The sequence below is a fragment of the Mustelus asterias genome, chromosome 9 (assembly GCF_964213995.1).
Source record: "Mustelus asterias chromosome 9, sMusAst1.hap1.1, whole genome shotgun sequence".
NCBI lineage: Eukaryota > Metazoa > Chordata > Chondrichthyes > Carcharhiniformes > Triakidae > Mustelus > Mustelus asterias.
The window spans coordinates 80,827,909-80,845,341 of NC_135809.1; the positions used below are offsets into that span (position 1 = coordinate 80,827,909).

A 17,433-nucleotide genomic window follows, 5' to 3' on the forward strand; every position below is an offset into this window, starting at 1 on the left:
ACTCTATTTTTATCTACACACTTAGTTACCTCCTCAAAGAATTCAATCAAATTTGTGAGGCAAGACTTACCCTTCACAAATCTATGTTGACTATCCCGGATTAAGCTGCATCTTTCTCAATGGTCATAAATCCTATCCCTCAGGACCTTTTCCATTAAGTTACCGACCATCGAAGTAAGACTAACCGGCCTATAATTACCAGGCTCATTCCTATTTCCTTTCTTGAACAGAGGAACAACATTCGCCACTCTCCAATCCTCTGGCACTATCCCCGTGGACAGTGAGGACCCAAAGATCAAAGCCAAAGACTCACTCATCCCTTGCCTCCCAAAGAATCCTAGGGTATATCCCATCTGGCCCGGGGGACTTATCGACCCTCAGGTTTTTCAAAATTGCTAATACATCTTCCCTCAGAATACCTACCTCTTTCAGCCTGTATCACACTCTCATCCTCAAAAACATGGTCTCTCTCCTTGGTGAACACTGAAGAAAAGTATTCATTCATCGCCTCTCCTATTTCTTCTGACTCCATGCACAAGTTCCCACTACTGTCCTTGACCGGCCCTAACCTCACCCTGGTCATTCTTTTATTTCTCACATACGAGTAAAAAGCCTTGGGGTTTTCATTGATCCGACCCGCCAAGGACTTCTCATGCCTTCTCCTAGCTCTCCTAAGCCCTTTTTTCAGCTCATTCCTTGCGACCTTGTAACCCTCAAGCGACCCAACTGAACCTTGTTTTCTCATCCTTCGATACGCTTCTTTTTTCCTCTTGACAAGACATTCAACCTCTTTTGTGAACCATGGTTTCCTCACTTGGCCATTTCCTCCCTGCCTGACGGACATATCTATCAAGGACACGCAGTATTAGTTCCTTAAACAAGCTCCACTTTTCATTTGTGCCTTTCCCTGACAGTTTCTGTTCCCATCTTATGCTCTCTAATTCTTGCCTAATCGCATCATAATTACCCCTCCCCCAATTATAAACCTTGCCCTGCCATATGGCCCTATCCCTCTCCATTGCAATAATGAAAGACACCGAATTGTGGTCACTATCTCCAAAGTGCTCTCCCACAAACAAATCTAACACTTGGCCTGGTTCATTACCCAGTACCAAATACAACGTGGCCCCACCTCTTGTCGGCCTATCCACATATTGTGTCAGGAAACCCTCCTGCACACACTGTACAAAAACTGCCACATCCGAGTTATTCGACCTATAAAGGTTCCAATCAATATTTAGAAAGTTAAAGTCATCCATGACAACTACCCTGTGACCTCCACACCTATCCATAATCTGCTTAGCAATTTCTTCCTCCACATCTCTATTACTATTTAGGGGCCTATAGAAAACCCCCAACAATGTAACTGGTCCTTTCCTATTTCTAACTTCAGCCCATATTACCTCAGTAGGCAGATCCACCTCAAACTGTCTTTCTGCAGCCGTTAAACTATCCTTGATTAACAATGCTACTCCTCCACCTCTTTTACCACCCTCCCTACACCTACTGAAACACCTATACCCCGGGACTTCCAACAACAATTCCTGTCCCTGTTCTAACCATGTCTCCGTAATGGCCACAACATCATAGTCCCAAGTATCAATCCACGCTCCAAGTTCACTTACCTTATTCTGGATGCTCCTTGCATTGAAGTAGACACACTTCAACCCACCTTCCCGTCTGCCGGTACACTCCTGCAACCTTTTTTACCTTTTTCCCTGAGTTTTTTTTTCCAGTACAGCAGGAAATGGGAAACCGGAAGTAGTCCGCGGAGAGGCCTGGGAAGGTTTTTTTTGCCCAATAAATTTGAACGGGGAGGAAACCCGAGACACTACACGTGTACTGTCCCCCACCCTCCCCCCTCCTCTAACCTAAAAAAAAAGGACCCAGGGTGAGAGCAGGTAAGCTTCTTTTTTCTCTCTTTCGTTTTTTAAAGGGGGTGAGTGAATATCAGGTAAGCTCTTTCTTTCTTTCTTTTTCTTGTTTTATCCGCAAGTTATCTAGAGGGGATGGAAGGGAAGGCAGTGCAATGTTCCTCCTGCAGAATGTTTGAGGTGAGGGTTGCCGTCAGTGTCCCTGCTGATTTCACCTGTGGGAAGTGCACCCATCTGCAGCTCCTCAAAAACCGCGTTAGGGAACTGGAGCTGGATGAACTTCGGATCATTCGGGAGGCAGAGGTGGTCATAAATAGAAGCTTCAGGGATGTAGGTACTCCGAAGAATGAAGATAGATGGATGACAGTGAGAGGGGCTGGGAGGAGGCAGTCAGTGCAGGGATCCCCTGTGGTCGTTCCCCTCGGCAACAAGTATACCACTTTGGATACTGTTGAGGGGGACGACCTACCAGTGGTAAGCCACGGTGACTGGATCCCCAATGCTGAGTCCGCTCCTGTGGCTCAGAAGGGAAGGGGGGAGAGCAGGAGAGCAATAGTTATTGGGGACTCGATAGAGGGACAGATAGGAGGTTCTGTGGCAGCGAAAGAGACTCATGGATGGTATTTGCCTCCTGGGTGCCAGGGTCCGTGATGTCTCGGACCGTGTTTTCAGGATCCTTAAAGGGGAGAGGGAACAGTCACAAGTCGTGGTACACATCGGTACCAACGACATAGGTAAGAGAAGGGACAGGGATTTAAAACAGAATTTAGGGAGCTAGGGTGGAAGCTGAGAGCCAGGACAAACCATGTTGTCATCTCTGGTTCGTTGCCGGTGCCACATGCTAGCGAGTTGAGGAACAGGGAGAGAGTGCAGATAAACACGTGGTTGCAGGGATGGTGTAGGAGGGAGGGTTTCAGTTACATGGATAATTGGAGCACATTCTGGGGAAGGTGGGACGGGTTGCACCTGAACCAGAGGGGCACCAATATCCTGGGAGGGAAATTTGCTACAGCTCTTCAGGGGGGTTTAAACTAATTTGTTAGGGAGATGGGAAAACGAGCTGTAGTCCAGAAGCCAGTGTTGAGTGTAGTGAGGAACTGAGGAGGGTATCAAGGTCGCAGGAGAACATGAAGGGGGCATGTTGGGGGGTCATCATGGGGAGGACGTGGGAGCTATGAAGGGGGACCCATTAGGAGGGTTGTGATGTGGCGATCTATGTCAGGAGGGGTTGATGAGACATGCCACCGATAGGAGGGGTCTGTGGCGGAGGGAGCAGTTCTCCCAGTGCACTGAGAGATTAGAGCGCCCTTCCAAAATGGCACCCCAGCGTTTTGCAGCTGGGCTCACTGGCATGTTTAGGCCCTGCTCCCCCATAGTACCGGCACAAAACTCACCATTCTTTCAAAAAATGACTAAATGTGGAACGATTGCGGTCCGGCATGGATCGCCCTGGTGTTCTCGTCATTATGACACCTAGTCTTTTTTTGGGAAAGTTCTGCCCAAGATGTGACCCTTCCCAATAATGCGATTAACAGGCATCCAGACAGAATAAGGTGTAAAAAGCCCTATCACGAGAAACAGCTTACTTAGATGACTAAGAGATCGGTGGAGATATACAGATAGTAATTTTGAGAGTCACGGCATGAGAGAGATGCAGAGAATCCAAATACACAGAAGGAAGAATCAAAGAGGAACCAGGATATAATTGCCAGCACCTTCAGAAGCAAGGAGACCAGTCTAACATCTCACAACCTAGAGGCCAGTTTACATCCAAGAGCCTGAAAAGACAGTTTACAGATCAGAGTCTGAGGGGCCAGTTTACATCTAAAAAGTCTTCGAGCCAAGATAATGCAGAAACCTTTGTTAAGGCAGTTTAAATATCTTTGCGGGACCAGGAAAAGATGTCATCTGCCTTGTACTGTGTGGTAACTATAAGCTGGATTTGACTTATAGACTTATTTAATTTGGAAGTTGTTTGGGACTAGTATGGTCTTAACAAGTTCAGGCATTGCAGATATATCTTAGGCCAAGAGGTAATTTCTATATAAACTTTGTGTGTTTAGTAATTCATATATTTAATTGTCTTCAAAGTATAATTCATATATTTAATTGTCTTCACGTCCTCTAAGTGTGTATTTGTCTCTTCTTTCATTTAACAAATAGTCTTTAGTAATTGTTACACAACGACTGAGCTAGGTATTCTCACTGGGGATTTCACGTGACTCATCACACCATTCCAAAACAAAACTGTACACCACTATGAACTGGTGTTTCAAGTTGAGAAGCCCTTGCAGATAACATCTATGCAATTTACAATGCTTCCAAGTTTTGTATTGTCTGCAGATTTTGAAATTGTGCCCTGTGCTCCATGTTCAAGATCATTAGTTTATATCAGGAAAAGCAAGGATCCCAGCACTGACCTCTGAGGAGCTCCACTCCAAAGCTTCCTCCAGCCCAACTAGAGAGGCAACCTTAGATTGACATATTCAACCTCACCAAACTCCCATTTGGTTACTGGTTGCTTCAACCACATGCAATATTGATTAGTTGTCTTGCTTGCTTCTTGCTTAGTGCATTATTGCAGTTGTTTCATTTAATGTATTTTCCTTGGATGTTAATATGTTATTCAAACAATTATTTTTGTTGAGGTCGTAGTCATTTTCATTGTGTGCAGGCATGCGTGTCTCAAAGATATCTTCCAATTCTTCACCTCCATAGTGGCAAAGCAATTACTTTTTTCTTTTGTCATCTGTGATTGCAAAACCTGCCATTGCGCCTTCGAAACGTCACAGCCTTTTTTTTTGCCAACAATACAGATGATGTCTCTGATGACATTGGGCATGGATGATACCATCTTGATCAGCAATGCAGTGTGTGATTGAGAATCTGGGATCATGTCCAGAGAAAATCTTCTCTGGAATCATCTGAGAATTTTTGTTTGATTGTGTGATGGTGTGCTCCTTTGTTGAGGAGGGGGAGTTATCGGGGGTCAGATGACCCATCAGGCCAATTGTGGAGAAGCGATTGTTAAACAGTTGAAGTTGACGGCTAGAGTTGCCAGTTGGAGTCTGGGAGTCGTTGAGTTTATACGCTTTCTTATCGCTGTCCTATATATATAGTTGCTTTTCCCAAATAAACCTCCTGTTCATTTACTCAGCCTTGTTGTTTGTTAATTCCTTGCAGTTGTCACAGATCAGATGGTTATTCTTGTGTGATCAGTGCGTCCTCGCATGTGTGTGCCCGCGTAAGTGTGTATGCATATGTCCGCATGTCTATGCATGTGCACACGTGCATGTGTGTAATGTGTGCTTGTGCGTGCATAGGTGTATAAACGCTTTCGAGAAGTCTCATACCTGGAAGCAATGTGTTCTATTTTTTCACCCTCTTCATCACCTTTGTGAAGCTCATAGGAAGAAACAGTAAGATTCAGTAAGAAGCATTTAAGATCAGATCTGCAAGGAACTCAGAACAGTGTTAATAAAAATATTACACTGTTTATGTCCAATGACTAATTGCTTGGAATTCCTCTTATATTCCATACCCATTGAACTCACTCCTCAAAAGATTACAATGCTCCAGCATTTGAGTGGTGATGGTGGGGGGAAGAAGTTGCAGTTGACTGTTGCAGGGCCTCGCTGCATAAACATGTGAATGGGACATCTACTTGAAAGCAGCTGTTAGCCAGGGATGAATATACAGGCAGTGGCCAGCAATCCTTTCATTTGGTCCAGGAGAAAGTTGTCCTTTGGGTTGGTTATTCGAAAAACACCCTGCAGTATTGCTGGTAAAATGACAGCGGAAGTGGCAGCTATTTCAAATAAAATGCACAGCAATCATGAGCTCAGTATCAGAGATATTAATGGCCTGTCTCTCTCTCCAGCCATGATGTGGAGATGCCGGCGTTGGACTGGGGTAAACACAGTAAAGAAGTCTCACAACACCAGGTTAAAGTCCAACAGGTTTATTTGGTAACAAAAGCCACCAGCTTTCGAAGCGCTGCTCCTTCAAGGAGCTAGTGGCTTTTGCTACCAAATAAAACTGTTGGACTTTAACCTGGTGTTGTGAGACTCCTTACTCTCCAGCCTGTCAGCCTTGTCATAGGCACTGATCCACCTTCTATTTTCAGCATTGAAGGAGCTGTTCGGTGGTTAGCGCTGCTGCCCCACAGTGCCAGCAACCCAGGTTTGATTTCCGGCTTGGGTCACTGTCTGCGCGTTCTCCCCGTGTCTGCGTGGGTTTCCTCTGGGTGCTCCGGTTTCCTCCCACAGTCTGAAAGATGTGCTGGTTAGGTGCGTTGGCCATGCTAAATTCTCCCTCGGTGTGCCCAAACAGGCGCCGGAGTGTGGCGACTCGGGGATTTTCACAGTAACTTCATTGCTGTGTTAATGTAAGCCTAATTGTGAAACTGATAAATAAACTTAGACTTTTTTGTCCCCTCACATCTGTAACTTAATAGACAGCAAGTGGTTCAGAAACAAACACCTGTAGTGCCCCATCTCGAAGCTGATGGATGGGTGCCAGCCTGTAATCGGGTACTTGGCTGGGAGCTGGCATGTAGTGTGAACTAGTGACAAGTGAGGCAGCATGCTTTTTAGGTATTTATATCCTTTAGAAAAGTCAATGCTTTCTATCAGGAGAGCTTAATGAGTGCGTACTTGATAAGATAATGATAAAAGAGTGACAGCCATTGCAGGCCCGTGTGTGGGGAGGATATGCAGAACTCTGTCACATCTCGACCAGTGAAGGACAGTTTTGGCTTTATTTATGCAGGATTGTGACAAAGTTGCATTGGGTACTGCAGTACAGGGTGGCAACTTCACCCTATCAATCAGCTTTTAGACTGGTCTCTGCCATGATTCAAGAATCCGTTTTCTGTGGAGAAAGTGCTGCAAAGAGTCCTGAGTTTTCATCTTTTAAAAGCAAAAAATGTTTATTTCAAATATTTAAACTCAATAGTCAAACTTTTCCACACTTAATTCATTTAGCCCATTTTACCTCTGCCATCTCTTTGAAAAATATCCTTTACCTAATCCCATTCCTCTCCTCTTGGCTCATTGCCTCTCACAGGTTTGGCAAATGTTTACCCCCTTTCTGTTTTGAAAACTATAGTGGATTCTACTCCCACCCCACCCACACCCCCTTATTTCTGGTCGAGTGTTTCCTCTCCCACTCTTCATTCCCTCTCCCTTTGGTTTTCTGGGCATGATCTTAAATTGATGCTTACAAACTGGGAAATCAATGAGAAATAGCTTCCCCCCTCCCCTCCACCTCCCATTCACCTTATAAAACCCCTCAGAATTTTGATTTTCTAATCATTTCTTTTCACTCCAGGTTAACATTCTGCACTTGAAGCTGTCCCTGACTTTCAGCTATATTAGGACCATTGTCATTGGGCCAGGTTTACTGTGGTTTCTTGGAGCTGCACATGATTGCACCCAGGCCTATGTTAAGTTTGAGCTTGGATTTTTAAAACAAATTTAGACTTGCCCCTCCGGACATAATGGGGGCGATTCTCCCAGCACGTTGCGCTGCTTTTGCTTTTTTTTCACCCCAATCGGGCCAGGAGTATTTCACTCCAGTGGGGTTTACAATAGCTCCCTGCTTGCAGGGAGCTGCTGGCCTGACCCTGCTGGAGTGAAGGGGTGAGCCATTGAGGCCCCCTCAGAGGGTCTGGTGCTGGTGGGAGGGAGGGGGGATTACCCGCTGGGCGTTGCCACCTTGGCAGTGCTAGCCTGGGCCCCCTAGCACTGCCCAAGGAGTAAAGTGCCAATGCCCAGGGAGCACCTTGGCACTGCCCACCAAGCATTGGGCAGTGCCACAGGGGCAGGGCCTAATGGGGAGGGGCCTCTGGGGGTGGGGGGGGATCCGGCTGCCACTCTGCATTAGGGCTGAGTAACAGAGGGAGGGAGGTCAGCAATTGGGGCTGGCCATCGGGGTGGGGGGTGTCAGCCTGCTGGTGTTGAAGGATCAGTGAGTGATATTTTCTCACTTCAATGTGCAGCTTCCTATAAGATGTGGGCCTCTTCACATTAATTTCGAAGCACTGATTTACCGGATCTTCTCATCCAAAATTGTATTTTTGTTTTTTTATTCAAAAGAAGTTACATTGCTGAAGGGGAAAGGGCTGAGAAGTATGACACCATGATGCTGTATGGGTGGGCTTGATGGACAAGCTGGTCTTTTCCTTTTGATCACTTTGTGCGTCTCGTATATAGGTTCAATCAGCCATGTACTCTCACTTGCACTTGGGTCAAATGTCCAGTGTGTAAATGAATCCAGAATCTGTGAGTTTGAATAAGACTGGTGGTAGGTGGGGTAAAATTCAGAGAATGTTAAACTGTGCCTTTATCAAGTTGGTGAATGACATTGAGCCTCATCCCTGTTTTCCTGTCTTTTATCTCATTATCTGTCACACCTTGTAGCTTCCAATTAAACTGTTCTTGTTTTTCTCCTGTGTTCTCTCCTCTTTCTGGCATCCTTTCCCTCCTTCCCCTTCCCACCTCAGTCCTACTAGCCCTCACTCTGACAGCGAAGCCCTTACCAGACGTCACAAGAAGTCTCTCTTCTCCTCACACTCTGGCTTCCCTTTTCCTGTGAAAAAGAGGTACTGTCATTCTTTTGCCCGTGCTTTGGTGTCTTTCCACTCTCTTCAGGCATTCTATATACCAGCTACATATGTATATAAGAGCAAGTGGCAGTGCCAATGATGCTTTGCGGACATCAGGTGCTTTAGGAAGTTGAAAGTTTCATTCTCAGGGTGTGATATTTCTAACAAGACCAACATTTATTGCTGTTCCTTCATCGATCTTGAGAAGGCTTCTTCATCAGTCTTCTTGAATCACTGCAGTCCATGTAGTGAAGGAGCTTCCACAAGGCTGCTAAGTAGAGAATTCTAGATTTTTAACGCAAAATCGAAGGGACAGCGATATATGTGCTGGATCAGGATGGTTTGTGGCTTGGAAGTGATGGCGTTCCCATGCACCCGTTGTGTTTATCCGATGGTGTGGTAGAGGTAGTGAGTTCAGAGGTGTTGTCAAAGAGCCTTGATGACTTTCTGGATAAATGGATTAACTTCCTCACACAGACGTATGGAAGTGTAGCAAAAATAGGATAACTGGCTTCTGAACTATGGAAAGTCAGCTCTGGGTACATGCAATCTATTTCCATTTCAGAGTTGCGATGCCAGTTGTTGTCTTTGTGTTAATTGAGAGACATGCCAATGACACCATCTCCTGTGCCACAGGACTTGCACAATCTGCTGCAACCCAGGAGCAGGTTTGGCCTGTGTATGTACTGTAGCCAGCCTGTGCGAGCTTGTATATTTATTTGGATTGTAGCAAGGTGAAAACACTAGAACATGACCATGCAGGTTAAAAGAAAGAAAGATCTTGCATTTATACAGTGCCTTTTATGATCTCAGTGCTTTACAACGGAATACTTTTAGTGTAGTCACTGTTGTAATGTAGGAAGCCATGGCAGCCAATTTACGTACAATAAGGTCCCAGAAACAGCAAAGTGATAATCTGTTTTCAATTATGACGAGCATTGTTAAAGCCCCTAGGGCTAATTTTCCTGCTTTATTTTTGGATAGTGATGTGGGATCTTTTGTTCACCTGAGAGGGTGGATGAGGCCTTCATAGGAAGACAGAATCGCTACAGTGCAGAAGGAGGCACATCCCTATCCCCAGAACCCATGTATTTATCCTGCTAATCCCCCTAACTTTCACATCTTTGGACACTAAGGGGCAATTCAGCATGGCTAATCAACCTAACCTGCACATCTTTGGACTGTGAGAGAATGGGGAGAACGTGCAAACTAAACACAGACCGAGCCTGGAATTGAATCTGGGTCCCTGGCGCTGTGAGGCAGCAGTGCTAACCACTGTGCCACTATGCCTTGGTTTAACCAACCTCTCATCTGAAAGACAGCACTTCTGGCAGTGTCTTCCTCAGTCCTGCACCAGAGACGAATATGGTGCTGGCATGCCTGGAGAGGGCCTTGAACACAATCTCCTGATTTTGAGGCAGGAGTGCTACCTATGGAGCTACAGAGGGTTATTTTGCCCCTCCTCAGTGCTCCCTACCCTTGCTTACATTCCATAGATTGCACTTCAGGGATGCCCTGATCGGTGGATATTTGTGTTAAAGTGATGGGAGTTGACAGTGCCAAGACGCTTTGGACTTGCAGCTCATGGCTATACTGGGTCTCTAAGGGCTGCACGTCTTGTTCTTGTTAAACACAACATCCTGCTGGTTCAGAGAGATGCCTGCAGCACATTCCAGGAATCTCATTCCACCCCTCCCGCCGCAATGCAGGCAGTTTTCAGGCTCTTTGCCCAAGTTCCCGGAGTTGCTGCATAAGCCCCAAGGTGAGGCCAGCATCCTATTTGACAACTTTGGGCATCACAGCAACATCCTGGCCTGTTGTGGCCTGGCGTCCACTCGTTGACCAATTCCATTAGGGAACCACAACATGGTAATCAGGAGTGGGAGTTCTGGCACCAAGGGGAGCAACACCAGTTTCCCAGTGTCAGTTATCAGCCTGCTGTGCAGGGAGATTGACAAAAGAACACCACGTAACCTCACTCTGCTCACGCTGCATTCCTTGGCACTGTAATGGGAAGACAGAGAGGAAAACCTCCTTACAAGAAGAAGGACAGACAATCCTGGCAGCTACTGCCTGGGAGAGATTCTGCCTATTTTTGAAAACTGCAAATGAGGAGGTCAAAGCAAGGTCAGTGAGGGAGCTTTTGAAATCACTTTCTCAACCCTATTAGTAATTCTGGCAGTGAGCAAAACTGCTAAAGCAACTTGTGGCCAGAAATCAGTCACAAAACTCTGCACCGAGTTCTTAACTGTAGCTACCTCATAAGTCTCACTCTCGCAGTTTCTGTCCCCGTTTTTCTCTCTTGTTCGAGCTTACTCTCTCACTCTTTTTTCATTCTCTCTCAAATTTCTTTCTTGCATTCACTCCTTCTGTCTTATTCTTCCTTTCACTTCCTTCCTCTTTCCATTTCTGTCTGTTTCTCCCCCTCTCTCTCGGACTCTCACTCTCTCTGACATGCTCAATCTTAAATCCATAGCTGACGTGTTTATTTTTGCCTTTCCATTGCAGAATTTTGGATTTGCAGAAAGCCTCCCAGAGGAAGCGTATTTCTAGCGACAGTTCAGTTGCTGAGGCGCTTGCCCACAGTGAGTCGCTCAGAGTCTCAAAGCCTTTACTCAGCAGGTGAGGGAAAGCTTCAAAAGGCGACGGATACAAAACCTAAACAAAATGCCAGTGCCTGAAAAGAGGAGGAAGCCGCAGGGAGAGTGCACGGAGCTGAGCTCGATAGAAACTCTCCACAATGCACAGTTTCAAACTGGGACGGAAGATGGCCAGACTCCCTGTTCTTTAGGAACTGCATGGTTCCCATCCATCTCTGCAGCCAGCCAGCTTTAAGTGGCTCTCACTTGTCTGTTCTTCATTCCCCCCCCCCCTCCCCCCATCTCTCGAAAACAAGCAAATCCACTGTTCCAATTGGTTTGTTGGCATTGTTCAGATTCAAATAGAAGTGACCTGCATGGAACATTAATGGTGGCGAAATGTCAGACTCAAGGGTTTCAATGCATTCTTCTGTAATTGAACCAATTGCTTGGGGGCTAGGTTGATGTGTGTGTATAGGGGGAGTGTTGGAAGGGGGAGGACAAACATGATCCCCTCCACAGCTCCTTGAAAACTGACTGTAACCACTGCCAACGCTCTAAGTAAAGCAAAAAAGACCTGTGGGGCACTTTCTCCGAGACTGGCTCCTCCATCTGGCATCTTGTTGGACTGAAACAGAAAAATGCTGAAAAATCTCAGCAGGTCGGACAGCATCTGTGGAGAGAGAATAGAGCCAACGTTTCGAGTCTGGATGACCTTTCGTCAGAGCAGAACACATCTTACGCACACTCTCTCTCCCCTCAGATGCTGTCAGACCTGCTGAGATTTTCCAGCATTTTTCTGTTTTTGTTTCCGATTCCAGCATCCACAGTATTTTGCCTTTATCTTGTTGAGCTGGCCTAGCACCGCTTGTTGTGAGCTACACTCGCTCACCCCTTGAAAGAATTGCCTTTTTCAATATATATCACAGTGAACAATAAGTTAAAGTTTATTTATTAGTCATAAGTAGGCTTACATTAACACTACAATGAAGTTACTGTGAAAATCCCCTAGTCGCCACACTCCGGTGCTTGTTTGGGTACACTGAGGGAGAATTTAGCATGGCCTAACCAGCACATCTTTCGGACTGTGGGAGGAAACTGGAGCATCCGGAGGAAACCCATGCAGACACGGGGAGAATATGCAAACTCCACACAGACAGTGACCCAAGCCGGGAATTGAACCCGGGTCCTGGTGCTGTGAGGCAGCAGTGCTAACCACTGTGCCGCCCCATCCCGGGTTCTGTTGCATTTGAACGGGTTTGCAGTCTCACCCGTCTTAAATATCACTCCAAATGTTTCCCGGATAGTGATGGGCACTGGACATTGCACAAGTTCTGAATCCCAGTGGCACCTATCTGTTTGTACCCCTGCCCTCGCCCACCCCACCATACATCCTGATTCAACTGTGCCTCAGTTTTAAACTTGTCGTCCTTGTTTTCAAATCCTTCCATAGCCTTGCCCGCCAGCCACCCGCACACCCCCATATCTGTCATCTCCCAAGCTCACAACTCTCTGAGATCTTCGTCCTCCTGCCAATCCAGCCTCTTGTCCGTCCCTCATCCCACCATTGGTTGTTATGTCTTCAGCTGCTCCCTAAACCTCTCCACAATTCCAACTTTCATTCCTCCTTTACGATCTTCCTTAAAACCGACTTCTTTGACCAAACTTGGGTCAGCTGACGTGAGGTCGCCGAATGTGCCTTGGTGTCAAATTTTGTTTGATGGCGCTCCTGTGAAGTACGTCGAGATAGTTTACTATGTCAAAGGCACTATATAAATGCAAGTTATTGTTGTTGCACAGATGCACTGCGAGTTGGATTTCCCCCAACCCGACCCTTTACCTGTACCTCCATCCCCATCAATACGTATATTCCCACAATAACACAGGGAAATGTATGGAATGGGTTCCCAGTCGGATATACTTGGAAGAGCTGTGAGAAGTGGGGACGTGAAAGAGGTGATGGTGAGGCAATCGGGTGAAAACAGGATTTACATGAGCTTGTGGAGTGCCTGGAGTTTAGCTTCCTCTCCACTCCCTGGGAGATGACTGGCTGAGGAAGAAGGGCGGGAGGAAATGAAAAGAGGGAATCATTGTAACCTCTGAAACCAACGGAAGGGCAGTTGCTTGACTATATTTTACCTCACAGCAATAGAGAAATCGAGCCAGGGTCTCCTCACCCCGACTGCTATCAAATGCTTCTTCTTGCTGGTCAATGAACATTGTTAGTTTTGGCAAACCCAATTTAAAGTTTAAAAGTTTATTAATTAGTGGCACAAGTAGATTTACATTAACACTGCAATGAAGTAACTGAAAATCCCGTAGTCACCACGCTCTGGCGCCTGGTCAGGTATACTGAGGAAAAATTTAGCACGGCCAATGCACCTAACCAGCACGTCTTTCGGACTGTGGGAGGAAACCCACACAGACACGGGGAGAATGTGCAGACTCCGCGCACACACAGTGACCCAAGCCGGGAATCAAACCCGGGTCCCTGGCGCTGTGAGGCAGCAGTGCTAACCACTGTGCCACCGTACTGGGTTCTCTGAGGGTAAATGATCTCACTGCAAAACCCCACTTGCCACTTTGTTTCTACTGGCTGGTTAATCCATTTTTTAAAATCAGGTAAATGTGCAGAATATTTTCTCACTTCTGGTTCTAAAGCCCGAATCCATTCGCAATCCGCCCTGCCTGTGCTGCGATCAGTTTTTTCACTGCACACCATAAAAATAACTCCCAATAGAAGGAAGATTTTAAACACATGGAATTTAAACCATTTTTGTGTAAGAAAGCCTCACCCAAAAGTCTTTTCAGTAATATGTGTGTGCAAGTGCGTTGTAATGTTGGAGATTGTCTCTGAGCAGGACTTACCGTGTGCCCCGTGGCGTGTTTCACGACGGCCTACCATCGGAATCTTCTGGTCCCATAACTGTCAGTGGGGTTTCCAGTTGTTTGACATTTGCCATTGTTTTGCCATTCTGCCCCTCAAGCCAGTTTTGCCATTCTGCCCCTCGAGCGTGTTCTGCCATTCAATTAGATCATGGCTGATTTATGCCTCAATGCAGTTGGCCCAACATAAAATCCAGGTTTCTTTATCCAACAAAAATCTCAGCTGCGATTGACACGGCATTCACAATTTCTGGGAGAGAGGATTGCAGATCTGCAATATCTCTCCTGTGGAAAAAGTGCTTCCTGATTTCCTGAATGTTTTTTAAGATTGTGCTCTGGATACCTCCAACAGATGAAGTTGTTGCTGGGGTGGCATGGTGGCACAGTGGTTAGCACTGCTGCCTCGCAGCGCCAGGGACCTGGGTTCGATTCCCGGCTTGGGTCACTGTCTGTGTGGAGTTTGCACATTCTCCCCATGTCTGCATGGGTTTCCTCCGGGTGCTCCGGTTTCCTCCCACATTCCGAAGATGTGTGGGTTAGGTTCATTGGCCATGCTAAAATTGATCCTTAGTGTCCCAGGATGCGTAGGCTGGAGGGATTCGTGGGCTATACATGTAGGGTTGCGAGGATAGGACCTAGGTGGGATTGTTGTTGGTGTAGACTCGATGGGTTGAATGGCCTCCTTATGTACTGTAGGGATTCTATGATTATCTACCTAAGTGAATCCTTTTGTTCTTTTGAAATCTTGATTAGATCACCCCTTAACCCCTTTTTTCCCCCCAAATGCATACTTTATTCATAAAATATCTAAAAGAACATTTTAAAATGGTGATCACAGAAAATGCAATGACATTCAGGTTTTTTACATAGATTATATACATCGTGAGGTGTTTCAATATAACTATGACACATGTAACATTTACTATGGACATTTAATGTGCACCGTACAGCCCGAGGGTTTCTGCACACTTTCCAGCCCCTCAGTTTGATTTTTTTCTTACAAAATATACTTTATTTGTAAAGTGCCTGAAAGAACATTACAAACATTTCAAAGTGGCCATTACAAATGGTGCAAAGGTATTTAAGCTGTCTACATAGAACTAGTTGCACTCTGAGGTGCTAGAATACAATGTAATATTCATTGTATCTATTCAGTGAGAGTCATATGGCCCGATTCCACTGCCCTCAGTTCACAATGGCTGATAAGACGGCGACCTTCTATTGTACCTTCAACCATACCGGCCTCAGAGTGTAACCCTTTAAGCCCCAGCACCATTCTGGGTTCTACAGCTTCAAGGTCAGTATATCCCTTCTGAGATATGATCATGAGCTGATGGGGTCTGACCAAGGCTCTGTACAGGTGAAGCACCACTTCCTGAGTATTCTGTTCCATTGCCCTTGAGATGGAAAACATCATTTCATTAGCTTTTGTTTTAAGCTTGCTCTGTTAGTGACGTGTGTACGTAAACATCCATGGTTTGTAGTTTCTTAGTATTATCAAAATACTCCGATTTGTCACTCTTGAGTTTGATGTGTATATGACATTACATTTATGGAATTCCCTTTGCCACGGCTTTGACAACCCACTTAATCTATCCGTATGTCTGTGCAACCTCCTGTTCCCCCATCTGCACAACTTGAATATAAGCCTCTCTATTCCTTCACTCAAAATATTGATAAATGTCTTGAAAGGTCGAATCCCAAGTACAAATCTCTGAGTAAACGTCACTTCTTACACCGTGGCAATCATGGTATATGTTCTTTATCCCTACCCCCTGTCTCCTACCCTGTAACCAATTTCAAAGTTTTTAAGGTTATTTATTCGTGTCACAAGTAAGCTTACATTAACACTGCAATTAAGTTACTGTGAAAATCCCCTAGTCGCTACACTCCTGTGCACGCCTGTTCGGGTACAGTGAGGGAGAATATAGTGTAGCCAATGCACCTAACCAATACGTGTTTGGGCTGTGGGAGGAAATCGGAGCACCCGGAGGAAACCCACGCAGGGGAGAATGTGCAGACTCCACATAGACAGTGACCCAAGCCGGGATTCGAACCCTAGTCCCTGGCTTTGTGAGGCAGCAGTGCTAACCACTGAGCCACTATGCTACCCAGCCAATCCATACCACAGGTTACAGGCAATACCATACACGTATGCTAATAATCTTTTTTTGGAAACTGATCAAATGCCTTCTGGAAGTCCATAAAGACTACACCTATACACGTTCCCTATCCACAATGTTCATAGAATCTCTACAGAGTAGAAGGAGGCCATTTGGTCCATTGACTACAATCCTACCCAGCCTCTATAACCCCACATATTTACCCTGATAATCCCCCTGACACGAGGGTCAATTTAGCATAGCCAATCAACCTAACCCAGATTAATGACCTAATCAAAATATTTAACTCCTCAAAGAACTAATCAATTAGCCAAACCCGATTTCTCTCGCATAAAACCAAGTCTGTCTGACTGCAATGAGAGTTTCTAAGTACCCTGCTATAAATAAGCAGTATATTGTTGGGAATTCTCTAATAAAAAGAGTGGAATGCAGCCTTCAGCCCAAGGATATTTATGAATTATAACCTGTTTCTGTTTCCTCATTATTGCAGGGCAGGTGCCAAGATAGCCAGTGTTCATCGGTCGAATACCACAGCGGCGGATTTTAAACCAGCTTCTATACCGACTGTGGCACAGGGTCCAACGTCAACCCAGGCAGCAATGTCACGGTATGGACTTGAGACTGGAGCTCTCTGTGAAGAGAGTTCCCTTTTTGACAGATTTTGATAGCAGAGAACAATTCCTTCTCTTTTCCCTCTGCATGCTTCGTGTGTTAAAGCAAGCGTGTGCAGTAATCACCAAGCTGGCAATAGCTTCCGCAGTGACTAAATGGGGCTCTCTGAACCCTTCTCTGAATTTTGTCAGGGGACAGTCTTCAATGATGAATCATTGATTGGGGTGCACCACAGCTGCAGTGCAGGTTCCTGCAAGGCTCCACTTGTGCCAATTTGCTGCACAAAGGCCTTGGCCAGTGTGGAAGTGGGTGGAGAGTGCCCAAGGTTGACATGGAGGTTGAAGCTGGGAGGGTGGGTTGTGTGATGAGGAAGTGGTTTTTAATGTTGGTGTTTTGGTTCATTCCTGCTGCCATATGGCCTCTGTTGTTATTCCTTGGCATGGTGGCCTTAGCCATACAAGCTGGCATGATGGCAGGCGAGCAGCAGGTGGATTCGTAAAGTCCTTGTATAGTGGTAGGCTTGGGTTGATGTAAACCATCTCCAAAAGCTTTCTTGTCACAATTTTCCTCCTTATATGAGCGGATGGGATGTCACTCAGGACTGGGAGCCAGGGGAGTTGAGTTGATCAGAGATGATACACATTGTTGTGTTAAGCTGGGTATCTACAAGACTGGTTTGGGATGAGTTGTACCATACTGGTGCATAGCACTCGGGAGTCAAGTAGGCAATGGCAAGAGCTGAGGTCCTTAAA

At 45.8% G+C, this 17,433-nt stretch overlaps 1 protein-coding gene across 2 annotated transcripts in view; it reads left to right on the forward strand.

Moving 5' to 3' along the window:
• Positions 1-17,433, forward strand: part of dgkza (diacylglycerol kinase, zeta a) — a 515,809-nt gene that overhangs the window by 363,773 nt on the left and 134,603 nt on the right. For both annotated transcript variants that reach the window (XM_078220418.1, XM_078220419.1), the window contains 3 exons: positions 8,380-8,478; positions 10,990-11,103; positions 16,560-16,676. In XM_078220418.1, coding sequence (XP_078076544.1) covers positions 8,380-8,478; positions 10,990-11,103; positions 16,560-16,676 — 330 coding nt within the window. The remainder of the gene's footprint in view (positions 1-8,379; positions 8,479-10,989; positions 11,104-16,559; positions 16,677-17,433) is intronic.